This window comes from Plectropomus leopardus, chromosome 19 (genome assembly GCF_008729295.1).
Source record: "Plectropomus leopardus isolate mb chromosome 19, YSFRI_Pleo_2.0, whole genome shotgun sequence".
Lineage (NCBI taxonomy): Eukaryota > Metazoa > Chordata > Actinopteri > Perciformes > Serranidae > Plectropomus > Plectropomus leopardus.
The window spans coordinates 24,660,699-24,679,387 of record NC_056481.1 but is presented as its reverse complement, the minus strand read 5'-3'; the positions used below and the strand labels follow the sequence as shown (position 1 = coordinate 24,679,387).

The window sequence follows — 18,689 nt, the reverse complement described above, 5'->3', positions numbered from 1 at the left end:
ACATTATTTTTATGAGGCCTTTAAAACAGCTCAGAGAGCAGTTAGATCACACTAAGACCACTGGAATCGCATGGCCACACTAAAATTCATTTTTTATTCTACTGTGTTGGAGACAAAAGGGAAAACTCACGGAAAAGAGACGTGTCTGAATTTGGAGAAGGGGGTCTGGATTCGCTGCTGCAGCTCCTGGGCCCATCTCAGCCCACCAGCTACAGCTGGCATATTCTTATTCACTGGAGCCCAACCTGAGCAGGTTAAGAACCATTACTTATTGTTACACACATATTTACCACAAAATCAGTGAAAGATTGAACTAAAATAGTCATGTTGAAATTTGTTGGAACTATGTTGGTAACTTTTGTGTTTCAGAAAAGTATTTGTTACAATAGAACTGATAATGGTAAGTTGTCCCACCCAAATGGATGCAACAAAAGTTAAACGACAGCAAGGGAACTGTCTATCAAAGTCCAATTACCTACCCACACAGTCCTAACAAGACGTCTAATTAGGCAACATGGGAAAGTGAAACAAGTGAAAACCTCTGAGTGGGCAAACAATGGCTGTTTGGGGGCTTTAAAATCAAAACCATGCAAAGACGAAAGTCCAGGTAGAGTAAAATTTGTCTCTAAACAAAGATTTGTCTCTAAACACATTGTACATAACAGAAAATAACTACTGTAGATATATGAAGAGATTGGGAACTATAGCAGTGAAATGTGGAGTTTCAAGTTCAAGAAGGTTTATTGTCATTCCAAACATGAGGTACATGAGAGGGAACGAAGCTAAGTGATGAGGTGCTGGTAAAAGCAGCACTGAAATTGGACATTAGAATCTGAAACTGTAGAATCACCAAATAATTACAATGAAATAAAACAATAAAATCTAATATTAAGCAAGGATAAAACCAAAACAAAATTTAACAGTGAAAATGAGTATTAATAAATTGTAAGTACAAATATTCAGGTATTATTTCACATTAAAGAGTCTGTAGTGTGTGGTTGTTATTAGGAATGTCAACATCTACACGTGTAAACGGGTACACGGATAACAAATCATAACCGTTCAGAAAAATCAATAACCGTTTACACGTCATTTTTTCCTCTCCTCCTCCTCGTTCATTTCTCACCAATAGTATTTTTAGGGGTGATAATGTTGCCTGAAAGCTTAAGATAATAACATTAACTAACTATACACTTAAATGTTCCCACTAATGCAGTTATCCGCATACATAATAGATGCACAGGTGGCAATGTTACGTTGATATTAAAAAAAAAACGCAGCCACAGCCAGTGTCGCGTCACTTCAAGTTACCTCGGGGCCGCATGGACAACAAGCAACAAGCGATGAACAAGCGGAGCTTAAAAAAATATATTGTACAAAAGTGAGCAATAGTTAAAACAATGATTAAAAAAGAAGGTTAAACTTTTTCCAGCTTTCACTTGTACGTTTTCTTGTCTGTCAAAATTGATGATTTTATTTTCAACTCATTTTACTTTCTGTCATAAGTAGGTCTAAGCCTTAAATGGTGAGATGGATTGCCTACTTTTTAAGTTCTGTTCGCTGAATAAACGTTTTTGTGCGATAACTAACTACTGGAATGGCTTTGATTTAATGAGATTAGGAGGTATTTGAATGGAGACAGAACCATCTAGTGGTTGTATAGCGCAACTGCGATAGAAAAAGATCATAAATCGTGTAACGGGGTACACGTCGGTTAGAAGTCCCGTTTACACGTGTAGAAAAAATTGTAAACGTTGACACCCCTAGTTGTTATTGCACATTTTGGGCAGGCCTGAAATTTTTTACTCACTCACTGGAGACATCCTTATCATACCCCCTCCCCCAACAGTATGAAAAGTGTGGGTTTCTTTAGAATTTCTTCTGCCAAAGAATAACACGGTTGTGTCTGGACTCACTCTCCCATTGTGAGCAGCAGATTGAGATTTCAGACATTCAGCAGTCATATTCATTTTGAGTTATGTATAAAATACAGGGCAAGGAATCCTACGATTGTTAGCTTTTTTTTGTTCCACTGTGCGTATTTGAGGGCACTATACAGTATAGAATGTAAATGTCACTCTGAAACCAAACACTCAAATAAAGTGGAGGGTAGTAAATAAAGTGCACCATATAGAGCAAGTTCAGATGTATATATGTATTTTTAAAATTATTTTCAATGTATAGCGACATCACCTTTATTACATAGAGGCAGAGGCTGAAATCTCAGCGAATGATGTCTTAAAACCTGCACAAACAAAGCCAAAACTATCTGCATAGTAAGATGTGAGTGAGAAAGTATGTCTGATTTAACCACACTGAGCAGTAAATTAACCTTGATCATGTGCATTCTTAACTTCTCCATTATTTCATCTTCAGACCTGAGCATACTATCTAAAGGTTGATTTATGCCTCAACCAAACTATCTGGTTTCGTCCCAGTCCCACTCTGGTCACCAATACGTCTCTGTGAAGTAACTAAATTGTGTATTGTGTTAAATGCAGGCATTGTCGTGGCTCTCACCCTGTTCCTCTGCAGTTTGGGTGTGTTTGTTGTATAGGTGTTTACAGTAGTCCAGCTCTTTGTCAAACATGGAGACGAGAAGAGGGTATCTGTCCACAGCATCTGCAGCCACTAAGGGGCGCTCCAGCAAGCTGCCGAACATATCCAGAACCTGCAGACATCAGATAAGGAAAGGACTTTCAATAAATATGTGTGAATGTGTATGTGTGTGTGTGTGTGTGTGTGTTTGTGTGAGAAAGAGAGAGAGTGAGTGATAGAGAGAGAGAGAAACAGAGATTAATTTCTCAGACCTTGAAGGTGTGCTCTAGTCCAGAGGCGTCCTCAAAGGCCTGACAGAAGATGGCTCCTAGTCGTCGGTCTGTGTCATCCACCTTAAGTTTGAACTCCCTCGCGTCTTCTTCATACTCCTGCAGGGCAGATAGCTCAGCTAGACCGACAGCCAAAACACCACAGAGCGGTGCAAGCTAACGCAGAGCCAGCACAGCAAATTTCTTTTCACATCTCACTGACTCAAAGCTATCCAGCGGGGAGCACTGACTGGGTCTCGCAAGCAGAGTAAATTGCTTTTCTTGCTATAACTCAGGAACATCTTGCTTAAGCAACTAGATGGCACTGAAAAAAACATCATTTCATTTGGGCAGAGACACAATTTACTCCACAAACGTTGGAGTGACTAGGCTGTGGTGGTGTTTGCCAGCCTTGAAAAAAAAAGAAGCATGTACTGAGAAGTGTTCAGCTAGTTGCTTGTGTTATGTATTTCATAAAACGTTTGTGAAAATAAACTGACCTTCAAAGTTGCTCTACAAAATTACAGCCTATTTTTCCCAGCAGGCAAGTGAACAAAGCCGTCATGCACCCTGTGATCCTAATACGCCATACCCTGTTGTTGAGGTCCAAGCAGTCATAAGGCTTCTCTGTGAACAATTTATATGTGTCCATGAACTCTTGGTGGAGCAACTGGACCTGCTGGCTGAGCACTCGGCCTCGGATGCCTCCAATTTCCAATTTCTCAAGCTTCAGCAGGTCCACAGCTGTCAACAACATGTCCTATTGGGGAAAAGAAATGGGAAATAAAGGGCAATCAAGCTAAACTTCAGTATTACTGTAGGGACAGGCCTGATCTTTTATATAAGCAGAAGTTTAACTTTGCCACCACAATACACAGTCCAAATACTGCAGATATTTAGTGTTTTCATACACACCTTAATGGTCCTGACTCTGTTAATAAAGCAGTCAAGTCCAGAGAAGACCAACAGTGGAGAAAAGTCCCAAGGCCTCACAAAGTTGCCGTTCTTCTGGTACTGGCTCAGATTGGCCCTCCGGTCCTCGTAAGTGCTCTTGAACAGCTGCAGGATCTCCAAGCTCGTCTGCACCTTCAGGAGGTTCTCTGAAACCTCTCCTCTCAGAACCTCTTCTGGGACTATATACGCCCGGGCCTGGTGGTGGAGAGCAGTAACAGGTTTCTTTTTGCTTCAGTGACAGATACATATTTAGCTAATAATCCCCAATGTCATGAAAGAATTAGCTTTTTCATTTGTAAAAGCGTGTAACTGTCCTTTACAAACAGTGATGCCAGACATCTGTATTTTGAATGGGCAGCAAGAGGACATAACTCCCTGTAGATTGTGGGTATTAGGTATTGGGTATTTTCTACACAGATCATCAATTGGTGTGGATGCTAACTTCCTGCCTGGGACATGGAGCTTTAGTTTTAGTTTTTATTTGTATATCATGAATGGCTCTATTTATGAACCGTTCATAAGTCCAGCCCTTTTTGCTCTGTGCTCCAGTAACAGTTGATCGAGCTTCAGGTTTTTCTTTTTCCTTTCCTGTCAAACTCAAATATGCTATGTGCTAGGCTTATCTATGATGAATGTCAAAAAATTAAGATGTTTTGAAGATGTAGCTGGGGGACCTGTAAACGCAACACTCAGTATATTGTTTTCACAATCTTCACAGGCACATTACGTTGTAAATAGTCACATCTTAAGTTAGTTGCTAATGTTAGCAAATGCTCGCAAACTGACAAACATTTGGCCACATCATGAAGGGTTAGTTAAATGTCAGATAACCAACTTCAGCTAGATTTGCTTTCACTTTATTTCTGTGGTAATGTTAAGGACGTTTGGGAAAGGACATACAGGTTGATTGCTGACATATCCTAAGATATGAATTATCGGCCAAAAGAAATCAAGGCTGACATTCTTTTGTTTATATTATTTCTGCCCCTGAGTAACTTGGTGGTATTTGGATATACACAATGCAGTCATGAATATATCCTTCCTTTCACTGTATACTGTAGTCGTTGCAGTCACTTCTTGAGGCTATATTGCTTGATACCTCTCTTTATACAAAACTGCACTCGCCAACTGAATCACCACGCAGAAGGAAGCTTGCTAGTTCACCTGGCATCACTGAGCTAGCTGACATTGCAGCTCAGCCGAGGAGAATGGCATTGTTGTTTACATCACACACTATCACATGCACAGATTGACAGAAAGAAAATAGTTCCTACATGAAACTGCGAACAAAAAGGTCTGTGAACTATCTTGAGTAACCAGGCCAGGTTTCCAGAAAGAGATATTGCAGTTGAGTGCCATCTAGTTCCATTTTGATGTGCTAACAAAGTCACATTATATTTTGCTTGTTTAATTCACACACATTAATTGCCTAAAAAGTGTCTGATTTGTCTTGTAGCTATTGCTACATGCTTAACAGACAGCCACCTGATCTTGAGACCCTGTCTTTTTACTACAACTATTTCAGTTAATATTGTGCTAACACGGTGAATGCTCCTTCAGAAGTGAGATATTGCACACAATACAAACTGACACACAGAAAATTTGGGCAGGATAGTATTCCATGTGGGATAACCAGTTGGTCTCCAGGGTTCTGGGCAAAATAAATCAGGACTGCCATGTGTAGTCTGCTATGTGCACTGTGGGTACTGAAACGCCACAGGATACAAAAAAAAGAGAGAAAAGCTCTGGGGAGGGTTGTGAATACGGGCCCACAGCTAAATTTTGCCCTGGGCCCCCCTGGTGAGATAATCCAGCCCTGGTGGCTGGTCTTTACTGGGACAGAATTCTGGTACACTATACATTTCTGTCAGCAAAAACAAAGGTTTGTTTCCAAAACACTGAACACAAGGGACCAAGAGAACAGGGAATGGTGCGCAGTGAAAGCCTTCACAGCTAAGAAGAATATAGACGAGTTCCACACACAGACAGTAAAACTTCATCAACACAAATTCCAAGAAAAAAACTCTCAGTATCACCCACCCACTCTGTGCTGACAGGTGACCTCTGACAGTTCAGAAACACCACAGTAATGACTTCTTCGCAAAACAGATTGGTGCCATAAAAATGATACTAAAAGAAAAGCGAGCTCTTGGGATTGATAGCCACTCGACACAGAGGAGAGACCTGCTGACCTGCTGTATGAGGAGGTTGGAGGTCTCCTGCAGCAGAACGATGAGGCGTGCTGGGGTGTTGTAATATCTGGAGTTGGCCCACACCAGGCACACTGTGTGCATCAAAGGAGCGATCTGACCCCGAACATCAGGAAACTCTGCGTTCTCCATGTCCTCAAACAGGCGCTGCAGGGGCTTCAAGAAGGTGCAGATGTCCTTTGACTCCTCCAAGGCTGGTGAGTGAAGATGAGATTCACATCAGATTGGTCTCAGAATATCACATGTAAAAAGTTAATGGTGATAATAAGGTTCCTACACATTTTCAAAATCAAAAATAAAAAAATTTGCACTTTTTCAGATCCCAATATCCAGACTTTCCAGAAGAATATTCTTATCATATTTGACATCCGAGTACAAATAGCTAGACGTTTTAATTGTTAAAAAATATACCTCTTAACTTGTATGATACATTCTGAGTATTTATACTATTACGTTGCCAAATGTTCGATTGTTACTTGGTACTGTAGCTTAACATATTGAGTAAAGATATTATTGTTCCCTCCATATTTGTTGTTTCTTTCAAAAATAGTAACCGAAAATGAGTTGAAAAAATAATAAGATGGTTAGTTGGTATTTTGATTGTCACTGCACTCTTGTTTAATCAGTCTTGTTCAATTGTACCTACATAAACAATGATGGACGCAGCCATAAAGGTTGTGCCTTCTGAGGCAGAAAGAAGAAAAGAAAAGAATCCTGTTTACTTTTCTGATAACCATATCACTGCATAACTCATAAATGTTCAGACAAGCTTAATATTTGGTTATCTGGCCTGCACTCTCTCACACAGGGGTAAAAATGTTGGCTCCGCTAGCTGCCTGCTCAAAACAACATGAACAACACTCTGCTTGTGTGCTTAATTTATTTTTGGAAATTCTAAATTTTATAGTAAAAAACGTAACAGGGGTAATAGTCTGGAAACAAATATTTTTCAATACTCTCTTTTCATGTTTCCATACTTATCCTGGAAATGACTACAATCCATATAAAATTTCATAAATTCCAAACTACGTAGGAACCCTGTGATAACTCACAGTGAGTCACGCTTTAGCCCATCATCCAAACAATTGCTGCATCTCGGAAAGCAGGCCCTCATTTCATTTGTCTATTGTCAGGTGTACGGACTGTGTCATTACCTGCAAGGACATCCTGTTGCATGTCAGTAAAAGCCGGGTAATAGCTGCTCTCCACAGCCTCCAACAGCATCGCCATTTTATTCACCTTTGAAGATTTGAACTGTGAGTGGATGCACTCCAGGTCTGCACATCTTTAAGGAGAAAAAAAAGGTTGCTGTCACATTAGTAGAAGACCAGTGGTTTGTGTCGAAACAGCTGCTTGTAAGTCCATTACTAAGGCTGTGGGTAAAATCCTCCTCAAACCCTGTAGAGGCCATTCTTTTATTTGTTTTGTTAAAGAACTGAAAGGCATCGCCATTTGCGTTTTTAAAAACACTTTTCATATATGTTGAGTTTTGCCTCATTCAACGTGTCTTAGCTTAGATTTTGAGGTATTTGGCCAAAAGTATTGTGATATTTAATTTTCTTACTATCTCCCAGCCCTATTTCATGTCTATCACAAATTAAAATGTCGATAAAAACACAATCTTTAATGCCATTAGGACAGAGTGTCTAACAGTTAGATTAATGTCTCCTTATGCCACTGAATGCAATGCAGGATAGGGTTTGGGTTTTAACCCCCCAATTTACGTTTTGTTACAGCTGTTTATAGGAATCTTTCCTCTGAGCTTAATAAATACCTGTAATTATCAAAGAGCAGGACTGACAGGACCATGGCCAGAATGAGAGAGCTGTTGTGCAAATTTACACAGGTGGCACCACAGTTACTTCATTGATTATTTATTATCATTAATTATCCCCAACACAGAGACAGGATCGGTCAGGATCAGCAAATGACATTCTATACTTTTCTGCACTTCAGACAGATATGCTGCCACTCTACAGGCTTTAGTTACATCATTTGTTGCACAAAGTAGTGGCTGTCCAAAGGCTGAGTCCTTAGCTGGCTGGGTCATTTTCAATTTATTACTAGTAAAAGTCTTCTCTGTTTACACTGGAAAGTAAAAATATTTTTTCTGTCATGTCAAGTTTTTTATTTATGTTTTATTAAGTGGTATTACTATGATGCATTGTCATATACAGGACTCAACCTGTGTAATGGGTAAATAAAATACACTCAAAAATGTTTTTTACATTATGTTAACGTAAGTTATGGTACCATCATTACACATGGTGAGGATATTATCTGTTTAGAATATCAGCATATTTAAGGTGATACATATTTATTATTTGGAGTATTATTGTAGACTTCATGCTTACGGAAATCAACTTATTTCCTCTCAAATAATTCATGGTCTCTCTCCTCCAGGGTCATCTAAAGGGTCAGTTAACCTAAATAACTATGGAAATAAGTTTGGGGGTTTTTGGTCTAAGTTTCAGCACGCGAGTGTAATTTCCTTTTATATTCCATTTTAAGAAATCCTTTAAAATTCAACATCTCTTTTCAGAATCAGTGCCCAACACAATGGAGCTGTAAAGATAATCCATAGAATAACAGTGCAAATTTGCATCTGCATTATACTGAGGAAAAGTCCCTGCGTGCAGTTTAGTTACCAATTCTATTTAATGATTAAACGTCAGTAAATTTCCATTTAGTAAACAATTACATTATAGCTTAGCTAAATTATCAACAGTTTTTGTAGCTGGAGTGGATGCAGTCAATATCTGCAAATGAGGTATTAAACAGATGGAGAACAAACAAGTTTTTTTAATCACATTTGTGCAATGAATGATAAAAATAGAGAATCTTGGCCTCAGACCAAATAATTCTGCTATGTAAAGAAATACAAAGAGAGCACTGGGTTCCAAATTACATTTTTCACTTCACTGCATTGGTGTTCTGGATCTTGAATAATTAGTAACACCAGCAAAAACTTCTGAAACAATTCAACTTTGAGCTCCTGTAGGGACGTGTTATTTTCACACAATCACAGCTCTGGAACAAGTGCTTCTCAGAAGGTGCCAGTAGATATTCAGTGTCCATAATAACAGAGGTGCTGACCTGTTCTTCCAGAAGAGCAGCTCTGTGTGTGGTGTGGGGTTTTTGCCTTCCAGCAGAGCCTCAGAGGAGTCTTTCTTCAGGACGGCGCGGATCTGATGGCTCCACTCAATCACTGCGGACTCCAAGGAGTGGATGATGCTCTTTTCCACTATTTCCCCCCTGTGAAGTTTCACAAGGAAACCATTTACTTCAGAAGTGGGAAATTTGATGGACTGACAGTAACCTTTATGCCTCATGTGTTTGTTTACCTTTTGTCTGTCTCTAGGGCAGCTTGCTCTACTCTCTCGGAGCCTGTAGGGAGAGGCAGCAGCGTCTTGCCTTGGACTTGGCCTGACACCACAAACACATTGGTCTTGAGGGAGTGGACGTGGCGTAAGACGTCCTGGGACACGACCTGGGGCCATTCAGTGTGGTTCTTTCTGTTAGACAGCAGTGGGGCCACGACCTGAAAGAGTATAAGGAAACAGGAGTTTTCACGACACGGAAAAATTATTAGATATTTCTCAGTTGGGTACTTTGGCAAACATTTTAATAAACATTTAGGCATACAATATTTGAGTTAATAAACTTTTTTTCCCCCTTTTTTAAATTTTGGAGGTGTTTTTCTCTGAATTTGGTCCTGAATTGTCTTAACTGTAGATTCTGGACTTACTTTTAAGATAGTATTTTCATGGTATGGTATTAGTACTTTTAGTTAAGTAAAGGGACTGAATACTTCCTCCACCGCTGGTTCCCATAATGCAGCAGAATGGTCCATATCAGTGTCATATAGGTATGTACTGTATTACTGTGAAAGGCAGGAGGATAGCTGAGCGTTGCGTCTTGCAAACAAACATAGTCCGGCAAACATATTACTTACAAATGCCATTAACTCATTGAGTGCCAGCCCTGTTATTTAATGGTAAGTGGCTTGTGCCAGCTTTTCCAGCCATTTTGAGTCATCTTTCAAGACCCACAGAATATTTTGTACAAAGACTCTGAAAACACTGAATAGCTCAAATGAAAGAAGAAACTCTCTTTTTCGTCATGGGAAAAAAACCATTTGTTTGCACCTTGTTCCATTCTTGATTTATCTGAAGTTGAATAGAGGCTAGTTTCATCAAAAAGACCACTTTTTTCTAGAAAACTGAGAAATATGCATTTTTGTGAAAGGGAGTCTGTCAAGCAAAACAGTGATTTGAATGTTATAATTTTGCCTTCAATGACACAAAAGACATCTGAAAATTGTAATACAAATGTTATTTTATTGTAAAATAAAAATGGATAAAATAAATATGGAAAGTACAGCACAAATCATCGCCCCAGTTCAGAGAGAGAAAACCCACAAAATAGAGCCGGAGTACTATTCCATATTTCCTACCTGCAGCTTTCGGGGGGGGGGGGGGCGTGACAGTTTCTTCTTCTGACCCTCTCCGTTTTTTGGGGGGCATTTTATGCCGATATTGAATTGATGTAGCTTCGTTGCTGTAGTTTCGAATCACCGAAACTACAGCAACAGATTACAGATCACTCTGCTCTCTGATCCCGGCTACTCCACTACATGCTTCGAGCTACCGTCTTTTGTACTACAACTACGAATCCCAGCAGCCCCAAACTTACACACAGGGAGCGTGAAAGCGCCCCCTTGTGCCAGCCACCGAAAACACACTTTAACATATATATCCGTCAATGGCACTCAAGCGCTAGCTTTTGAACGACGTATATATACGTCAGTGGCATTCAATGAGTTAGGACTGGATGATAACTTAACACTTTGCCTGTCTTAAATTACCACTAGGTATAATTATAAGACCAGTTTGTACCAGCTACGCACTTTATATTATCCCAGTAAAACGAAATGGCTCTGCACAGGTGGAAGCTAATTGCTCTGAAGCGGACCTGATTAGCATAACCAGCAGTGTCGTTAGTCGACAAGAAAGGACGCACGAATGGTGTTTTAAGTCGATGAATATGCATGTAACTATTGTCGTACTTACAGTTCAATGGACGCACGCAAAAGTCAAAAATAAAGGCACAAACATTCGTTTTGGACTTAATTAGCCTTACTGCTAAAAGTGGTTTAACTGACACACCTGATGTCCTCGCGAACTACGCTGAAGAGACGGAACGTACCACTCTGAGAGGGGGGACAGAATACCCCAAGTGGTGCTGGGCTTTATAACATTTGGATTTATTATTGTTTTTATCAAGCTGTGGTGGACCAGCGATTAACTATTAACATTATAACAAGATATCATATTTAATAAGATCTTTTTTGTACATATTACCTTCATGTGTCTAAAGTAACAATAGCTTACTGTCAGATAGATATAGTGAAGCTGGATAATAAAGAGGCAAAATAAGGAACCTGCATCAGGGCCCCGGACCCTCAGGGGGCCCGAAGGCACCATATAAATGTGCAGTAATGAGTTTTTGATTATGTAATTATTTGCAAATGTGCTTAATAGGCCTACTTTATGCCTCACTAAATGTTGGGGGCCTTGAGGGCCCAATAAAGAACCTAGTTTTATAGCTTTGATTATTTTAGTTTACATTGCACTTATGTAACCTGGTTTGCTTAATTCACTCAACACTCATCTACATTTTGTTAATGACGAGTGCACACCATAGTAAAAAATATGTATAATTGTTTACTGGACTATGTTATTTTTGTACTGCTATAGAACTTTTTTTCAATTATTATTCCAACAGTTATTTATTTTTATGTAAAGCACTTAAATAGAACTACATGCCAATATGCGACAATTGTGAGAGTAATATGACAGGGGCAATGCGTGCCACAGCAATCATACAGTGTAATGTGAACCCAATGAGGCTTAAGTTTTCATGATGACAAATGAAGTCAAAAATTAATAAAAGTTCCAAATATTGTTACTAAAAACCACTAAAAAATATATTAACACAATGTCAGTAAAATATACATATATACAAAAGTATTATCAGCCAGATATTCTTAAGGTATCACCTGTAAACTTTGTGAATGTGAAGAATGGCCCTTTTTAAAGTGTTATATAACTATACATTAGACACTTTGTTTTTACAACTGTTATCTGGTTAGGGTTAAGTTTATTTACTTTCTAGTAATTACAAGAAAAATTTAAAAGTACAATCATTTAGTAACATCATTTAAAATACACCATTATGATGATTTAAAATACACCATTATGAAGTTTTTTCCTAGCTCCCTAAATTTTTAACCTAGCTTTTTAAAAATAATTTTCTAAATCTACTGATTGTTTAACATTTCTTGCCAAATTGCTTATTGCATTTCTTCCCCAAATGTTTTAGAAAGAAATAGCACCAATTTCTTCAGGGTTCAAAGGTTTAAAGTCCTTTAGGTACTTTCCACCACTCTCACAAAGTATTTGCAAATTAGAGTTGAGGGGGTGGTTAACTAGGGGCAAATCTTGTGGGTTGATACGCCCCTGCATAAAATTGGGTATTTGTAGTAGAAATGTGGTAAAAACACATATAAGGAACATAGAATATTCAAGTTAAGTAGGCCTAAAAGTACGCTACATAACTGCAGAACTGGACCTAGAGACACAGTTTAAAAGTTGACACTCACAGCTGTGCAGCTCCAGTGTGGCAGAGAGACATACACTTGGTCATGTTCAGCCACATCTCCATGCATCTAACAATAATTAACACGTTCCGCTCTGCTGCTTGCTTACCTCTTCAACTAGAGCAGAAAAGTGCTCAAGTGGAGCGTAAGACAAGTCCCCGTAGACCAGGTTATCCTGCATGGAGTCCGGCCGCAACGCTGTACCGCTCCGCTTCACAAAGTAGACCGCCTTGCTTCTGCAGCCGGCTGTGAAGGCCGCAGCGGACTGCAACAGTCCGGCCGCGGTCACAAACACCACCAGAGTCCTCCTCTCCGTGCTGTCTAGGAACTCCTGTAGCACCTGTCTGCTGTCCTCGCTGGACACGCACTTCTGCCATTTGTCCTGTTTCAGTTTGAGAGTCCGCAGCACATATTCCCCTATGAAGTCCAGTCTCGGGTCCTCCATGTCCGCTGCTCCCCGGGTCAATCCCGGTGAGTGAGTGTGTTAAACTGATTGTGTCTCGGCCTCCATAGTAACGCAGTGTTTGCATTAATCAGGCCGTTGCTTAGGGGACATGAGCGACCTGGAGCTGACCCGAGACCGGGACATCCCTCAGTCTGTCCCCCTGCTGACTGACACCTATTGTTAACCGATGCAGCCTTTTGTTTGACTTACAGGGGGGAAGTTATTGTCGAAGTGTGGCAACAAAAGCCACCAGTTAAGGTAACACAGAACAATTATGTTCAAATGACAGGGCCATAATCACCTATTTAACACTGGGGGCGGGAATGTTTTTCTTAAAGTTAGGGTAACGTTCTCTGTAAAAATAAAAAAAATGTTAGAAATGCTTTTTTTATTGTTACCATATAGCATTACATTACATTTTCATTGAAAATAAAATGGTCTGTAATCTAAGGCCTCAATAACATGTTATGAATTGCTTTCAATATTAAATTCTTTTGTTCATATGTAACATTGTGGGAACATTTTATAAAAAGAACATTCTATGATCTGTTACCTCTCAACATCACCAAAACATCCTCTGAATGTTGCAGTTAAATCTTTACGTTTTAGTCAGCATTGAACCTTAAGGAACATTACTTGAAATGATAAACATCCTTAAAATATTCTTTGAACATTAGATTAAAATGTTTTCTTTAAAACATGATTGCAGCTTGTAGGTACCTTTAGCCAATGCTGTGGGAACATTCCCTGCTAGCTCAGAATTCACCCCAAGAAGTAATTTTAAAAACTTGAAAGCTAAACAATTTCAGAGCATTTTGAAACAAAAATCTTGGTTTGAGGGCTCTCAAAATTTGATGACTGTGCGCAGTTTTGGGCAACCAGCATTGTCGTACAAACAAAGCACATAGACTGACTTTTTTATTACATACTATACCAGGATTTTATCATGACCTCTATTTATGATGTTCAATTGCCTATTGTGACTTTTATCAAATAGTTTGACATGTTACACTCTTACACATTTAATTACTTTTATTATACACTATAGTAGGACTTTTATTGTGACCTTTATGACTTTTCTATGAGATATTATAGCCTACTATGACATTTTTATGGCATTTTTATGACATGTTTTTGACATTTTAACCAGGCCAGGATGTATTAAGAATATGGATACAGCTATGGAGGCGGGGCCCTTTTTATCCCTATGAGAGCTGCTCAAAAAAAACCCCTCACGCTCACAAAGAAGTTATTTTCTGATTTACAGATATCTCTTTCCCAATTTAAGTCAATGGGGAAATCATTTTCAGAGACAGTGGGTATCACATGACCAACCCGGACGGTGTAATTCCACGTTTGGCCACTATGTGAATTTTGCATCAGAGCCTGGCGCACTTCCTGGGGGCTCGCGGGCCCGCCCATTTGACGTCTCTGACAGCCCAGCTAAATTCAAGTTATCAAACAGGTAGAAACTGGAGCAACTAGTCTATGTATTATTATTTTTTTTTTAAAGAAACTGAAAATGGTATTATTCTGTTTTAAATTAAATATGGACATAGGAAAATGGTTTAAAAACAAGGACATATCAGCTGAGGGCGGTACAGCCGCTGAAGACCTGTACCTGCCGCAGCTAGCCGAGAAGTTGCCGGTGCTAGCTCATTGTTAGCTTTGAACAACATTTTAGCCATCATCAGAGGAGTGTATTTTATCCGCGCACAGTATCTTATTCGACTCGGTTTTGAAAAGGACCTGACCCAGAAATATAAGGATGAAGGAGGGACTGTGCATTGAGATTCCATTCCGCGGGAAAACAGCGGCTCCAGCTGTATTAGCATCAACAAGGACCAGAGCAGCACTGACTGGGAGGGTGAGTCGCGATTTTCATGTTTATCTTGTGTCCACTGTTCTTTGCCGTAGATTATAGCCTAGTGATATTTCTGTATTGTAGCACCAGACTCTGTGCGCTGCGAAAGAGACATGTATCCCATGATGCCTGGCGGCCGTATTCTTGTGTGTGTTTATGCCTAGTCTCCTATTGTAATATTGCATTTCTTAAACAGTTCTATGCAATTGTCATGTTTAGTTACATGTTGTTGTGTTATGTTAGTTATTCCGTTTTATTAGGTTTTGCGTATCGTGTCTGAAAGCAGGGGCCATGTTATAGAGGCTCCTTTCGTTGTCAGAAGTGTGTGTTGTACTTGCGGTTATCAAACATTCAGTTGGGTAAATGAAGGGTTTAAACAGAGCTGTTGTGGTGTTTATGGTCCGCATGTATGTGACTTCGGGCATTGTTGTGATTTCAGCCATGCTACTATTTAGTTGTGCGACTCTACGCAGTGTATCTGGGTAATTCTGTTGTGTTGGTCTGTACGTACGTACGTACGTGCGGCGTGCGTCTTTACTCAATGTTGATGATAGCTGGTCATGCTCAGCCATTTTTTTTTATCTGTAATACACATAAGTTTATGTCCGTGGTAAGAGCACAGGTATGTCTCTGTGAAACACAATAATAGCAGATAATACCTTTATTTTACATTACCCATCCGTAAAGTATGACAGACTACTTTCCACATGTTAACAAAAGTTTAGACAAACGCATACAAACAACGGGGACAACAATATTTTTAACTGTGTAAATGTCATGCCTGGTCAAGCTATAAATCGCAAACACGCAAAAAAAAATTGGGTTTCAAGAAACATTAAAGTTTCACAAAGAAATACCTATGCTCTTATCACGGACATAAAGTTATGTGTATTTTACATGCTACGACTGTTTGATCCATGTGAGAGCAGCTAAAGACGTTAATACTTGGTGATCAAGTGATAAAGCTTTAACAGGCTGCGCAAACTCCCTATGGACGGCAGTTTCGGGCATACGATCACTTTTTGGCAGGACACCTGTTCTGATTCTAATACTACAAAAACTAACAGTCCATAGTGATAAAGTCTACATGACATTTACATAACATTATAGTTTATTGCATTTAAAAGTAATGGAATAGCGACATTACAGTGTTGACATTACTTGTGGGCTACCGTTGACAAATCAATTGCAAAATTGCAGTACACAGCAGAACTAGAACCAGTAATAATAATAATAATAATAATAATGGCTATTGTTTGAGTGTATTTCTGATTATATTTACACCTGCTAATGATTATTTTGGATGGGGGTGCATGGTTGCCTTTCATAGCATAGCATTTAAATTTTTCTTTTTAAAAAATATATATAGGTCCATATCTAAGGTGAGCCAGTTAATATATCTTATATTAACTGGCTCATAGGAAATGACAAGCACATTTCTTGGGAGACAGGAGAAAAGAGAAGTGAAATAAAAATAAAATACCAAGCAAAGCATATCTTTATCAAACATAGTACATCCATGGACAATTGTCAATAGAGTATAAGAGCAATCACCAAACCAAGCAAACAACAGTTTTTAATTACATACATGTCCCACACATTCTAAGAAATTTATGGATTTGGAAAATGATTTTTTTAAAAGCTTGAAAAAATGAGAAGGGAGCTACATAAATAATTATCATAATAATGTATGTTTATTTATTCATTATTGCTACAATTTATAGTTATCTTTGGAGGCATTTTCCTTGTTTTTTTACTTTTCTGTTTTTTAAACTCTTATTATTTATTTATTTTTATTTTTGCTATTTTTGATTTAATCTACGTGTAGTTTTCACTGATTTCTTGCTAATTTCTGGGTAATTTCTTCTTGCATTGCTCATCGCTGCCTTTTGAAAGAAATTTAGTCAATTTGGCCAGGTTTCATGGGGTTCATCAGGACTATTATTTTTATCCATTTTGGTTGATGCAGAAAGATGCGATTTCCAAAGTTGGCCACAAGGTGTCACTACTATACTGAATACATGTGGCCTGCTCCATGAAGCAGTTTTTTAGTTACTTTGCAGAAACATCAGTATGCGCCAGATTAGATAGATAACTGTTTTTCCTGAGATATTCAGAAGCTCAGTAACCTTGCTTGTTGTCTGATGTGAAACTTTTGAGGCCCCTGAACACTGATGCAAGTTCACTGTTCAGACTCATGCTTCAGGCACTAAGCTGTGTTTTGGGCAGACCATTGTCAAACTAACCCAACTTGCAAAAAAGTGTAAAATGCAAGTTTAAGAACATTCTGAGGTGTGTTAGAAGTACTCAGCTGTGTCTCTTTTGTTCCCCTGTGAGGAATGATCAAACTATACTCATAAAGTCGGCATTTATCCTCATTAAGCTGTTTAGTGGAATTTGGCCACAACAAACACAATGTGTGTGTAATCTGCTCAGCGCTCTGCTGTGGGATGAGAAACAGGATTATGAGCAACATGACATCAAATGTTTCCTTTGACGTCATGTGTCTCTTGGAAGTGCATATCACAGTGGAGCCTCATAGACCTCCAAGGAAGGTGTGTGTGTGTGTGTGTGTGTGTGTGTGTGTGTGTGTGTGTGTGTGTGTGTGTGTGTGTGTGTGCGCAGATTGGAAGGTGTGAGTCACTCAAATTGTCCAGAAGCAGCAACTGAGGCGGTTCAGTTCCTCTAAATGACTTTGAAGATTAAGATGACAGACCAAAGAGAACCATTGTAGCCAGACTTTCCATTTCAGAATCAAACAAACTGCCTGGTCACTGATATGACGGAGCTGCTGGCTACATCCAGCTGGGTGGCTGGACACTCAAATACATAAACCGGGAATGTCTGCCGGACCCTGATCTTTATCAGCTAGGGGGATTACAGTAAGACTGTTACAGAGAGAAATGGCAGCATGGATCCAAAAAGTTTGGCAATATGATTTCAAACACATTTTCATGGCCATACTGACCATTAAGGTCACAGAGGTCAGGACCTCTGTACTTTCTATCAGTATACAATTGTCTTTTTTTAAAAAAGGGAGCTTTAGGCGGCATTTTTGAGTTATTTTAGGGAAGGTAGACAAGTAAGATTATTCAATATTTTTCATATCTAACCGTCATAGTAGATCAATAACTCTCTGGTCCCTTTAGTTGGAGGGCTAATATAAAAGTCCACTCCTGATTATGATTACTCTCTCATTTCCTCATACAGGGTCCAATTATTAGGCTGTTCTCTACACCCTCAATGTAACTAATTTAATCTAGTGCAGGTGGTGTAGAAATGCAGGAAATTTATTTTGAATTACATTTTTCTTTCTGGAGGAGCACCCCCAGACCCCCTCACCAGTTATGTATCTTGCTTGATTGCTGCTACTGCCCACTGACATGGTTTTATAGCTATCATTATCCAACTTTTGCTCTCCAAATGTCTTAAAATTTGCATATTTACATTAGGAAACTCAAACATGTTTTAGGGTAGCATGCCCCTGAACCCCTCTAGCAAGCTTGGTTTTTGGACGTCAGTGTTTCTAAAACCTCGAGTCAGTGGGAGACATAAATATATATTTGAAAAACTGAACAGCAATAACTATTGACCTTGTTGTGATCAGTTTCATGAAGGAACTAATTTCTTTTCTTCAGAGGTACACTTGCCAACCACATCACCACGCAGAAGGAAGCGTGCATCAGCTACTAGCTCACCCAGCACCACTAAGCTGCCTAACGTTATGGCCGCAGAGGACGCCATTTAT

General features: G+C 39.2%; 1 protein-coding gene across 1 annotated transcript; it reads right to left on the bottom strand.

Annotated features, from left to right (window-relative positions):
- Positions 1-126: 126 nt before the first annotated feature.
- dnah9 (dynein, axonemal, heavy chain 9) lies at positions 127-13,077 on the bottom strand. Its single transcript, XM_042508302.1, has 10 exons — positions 12,742-13,077; positions 9,316-9,512; positions 9,068-9,226; positions 7,126-7,256; positions 5,954-6,165; positions 3,723-3,956; positions 3,400-3,567; positions 2,811-2,927; positions 2,521-2,671; positions 127-245 (listed from the first exon to the last, which is right to left on the bottom strand). Exons 1-10 carry the CDS (start codon positions 13,075-13,077, stop codon positions 127-129), a joined length of 1,824 nt encoding a protein of 607 aa, XP_042364236.1.
- Positions 13,078-18,689: the final 5,612 nt, after the last annotated feature.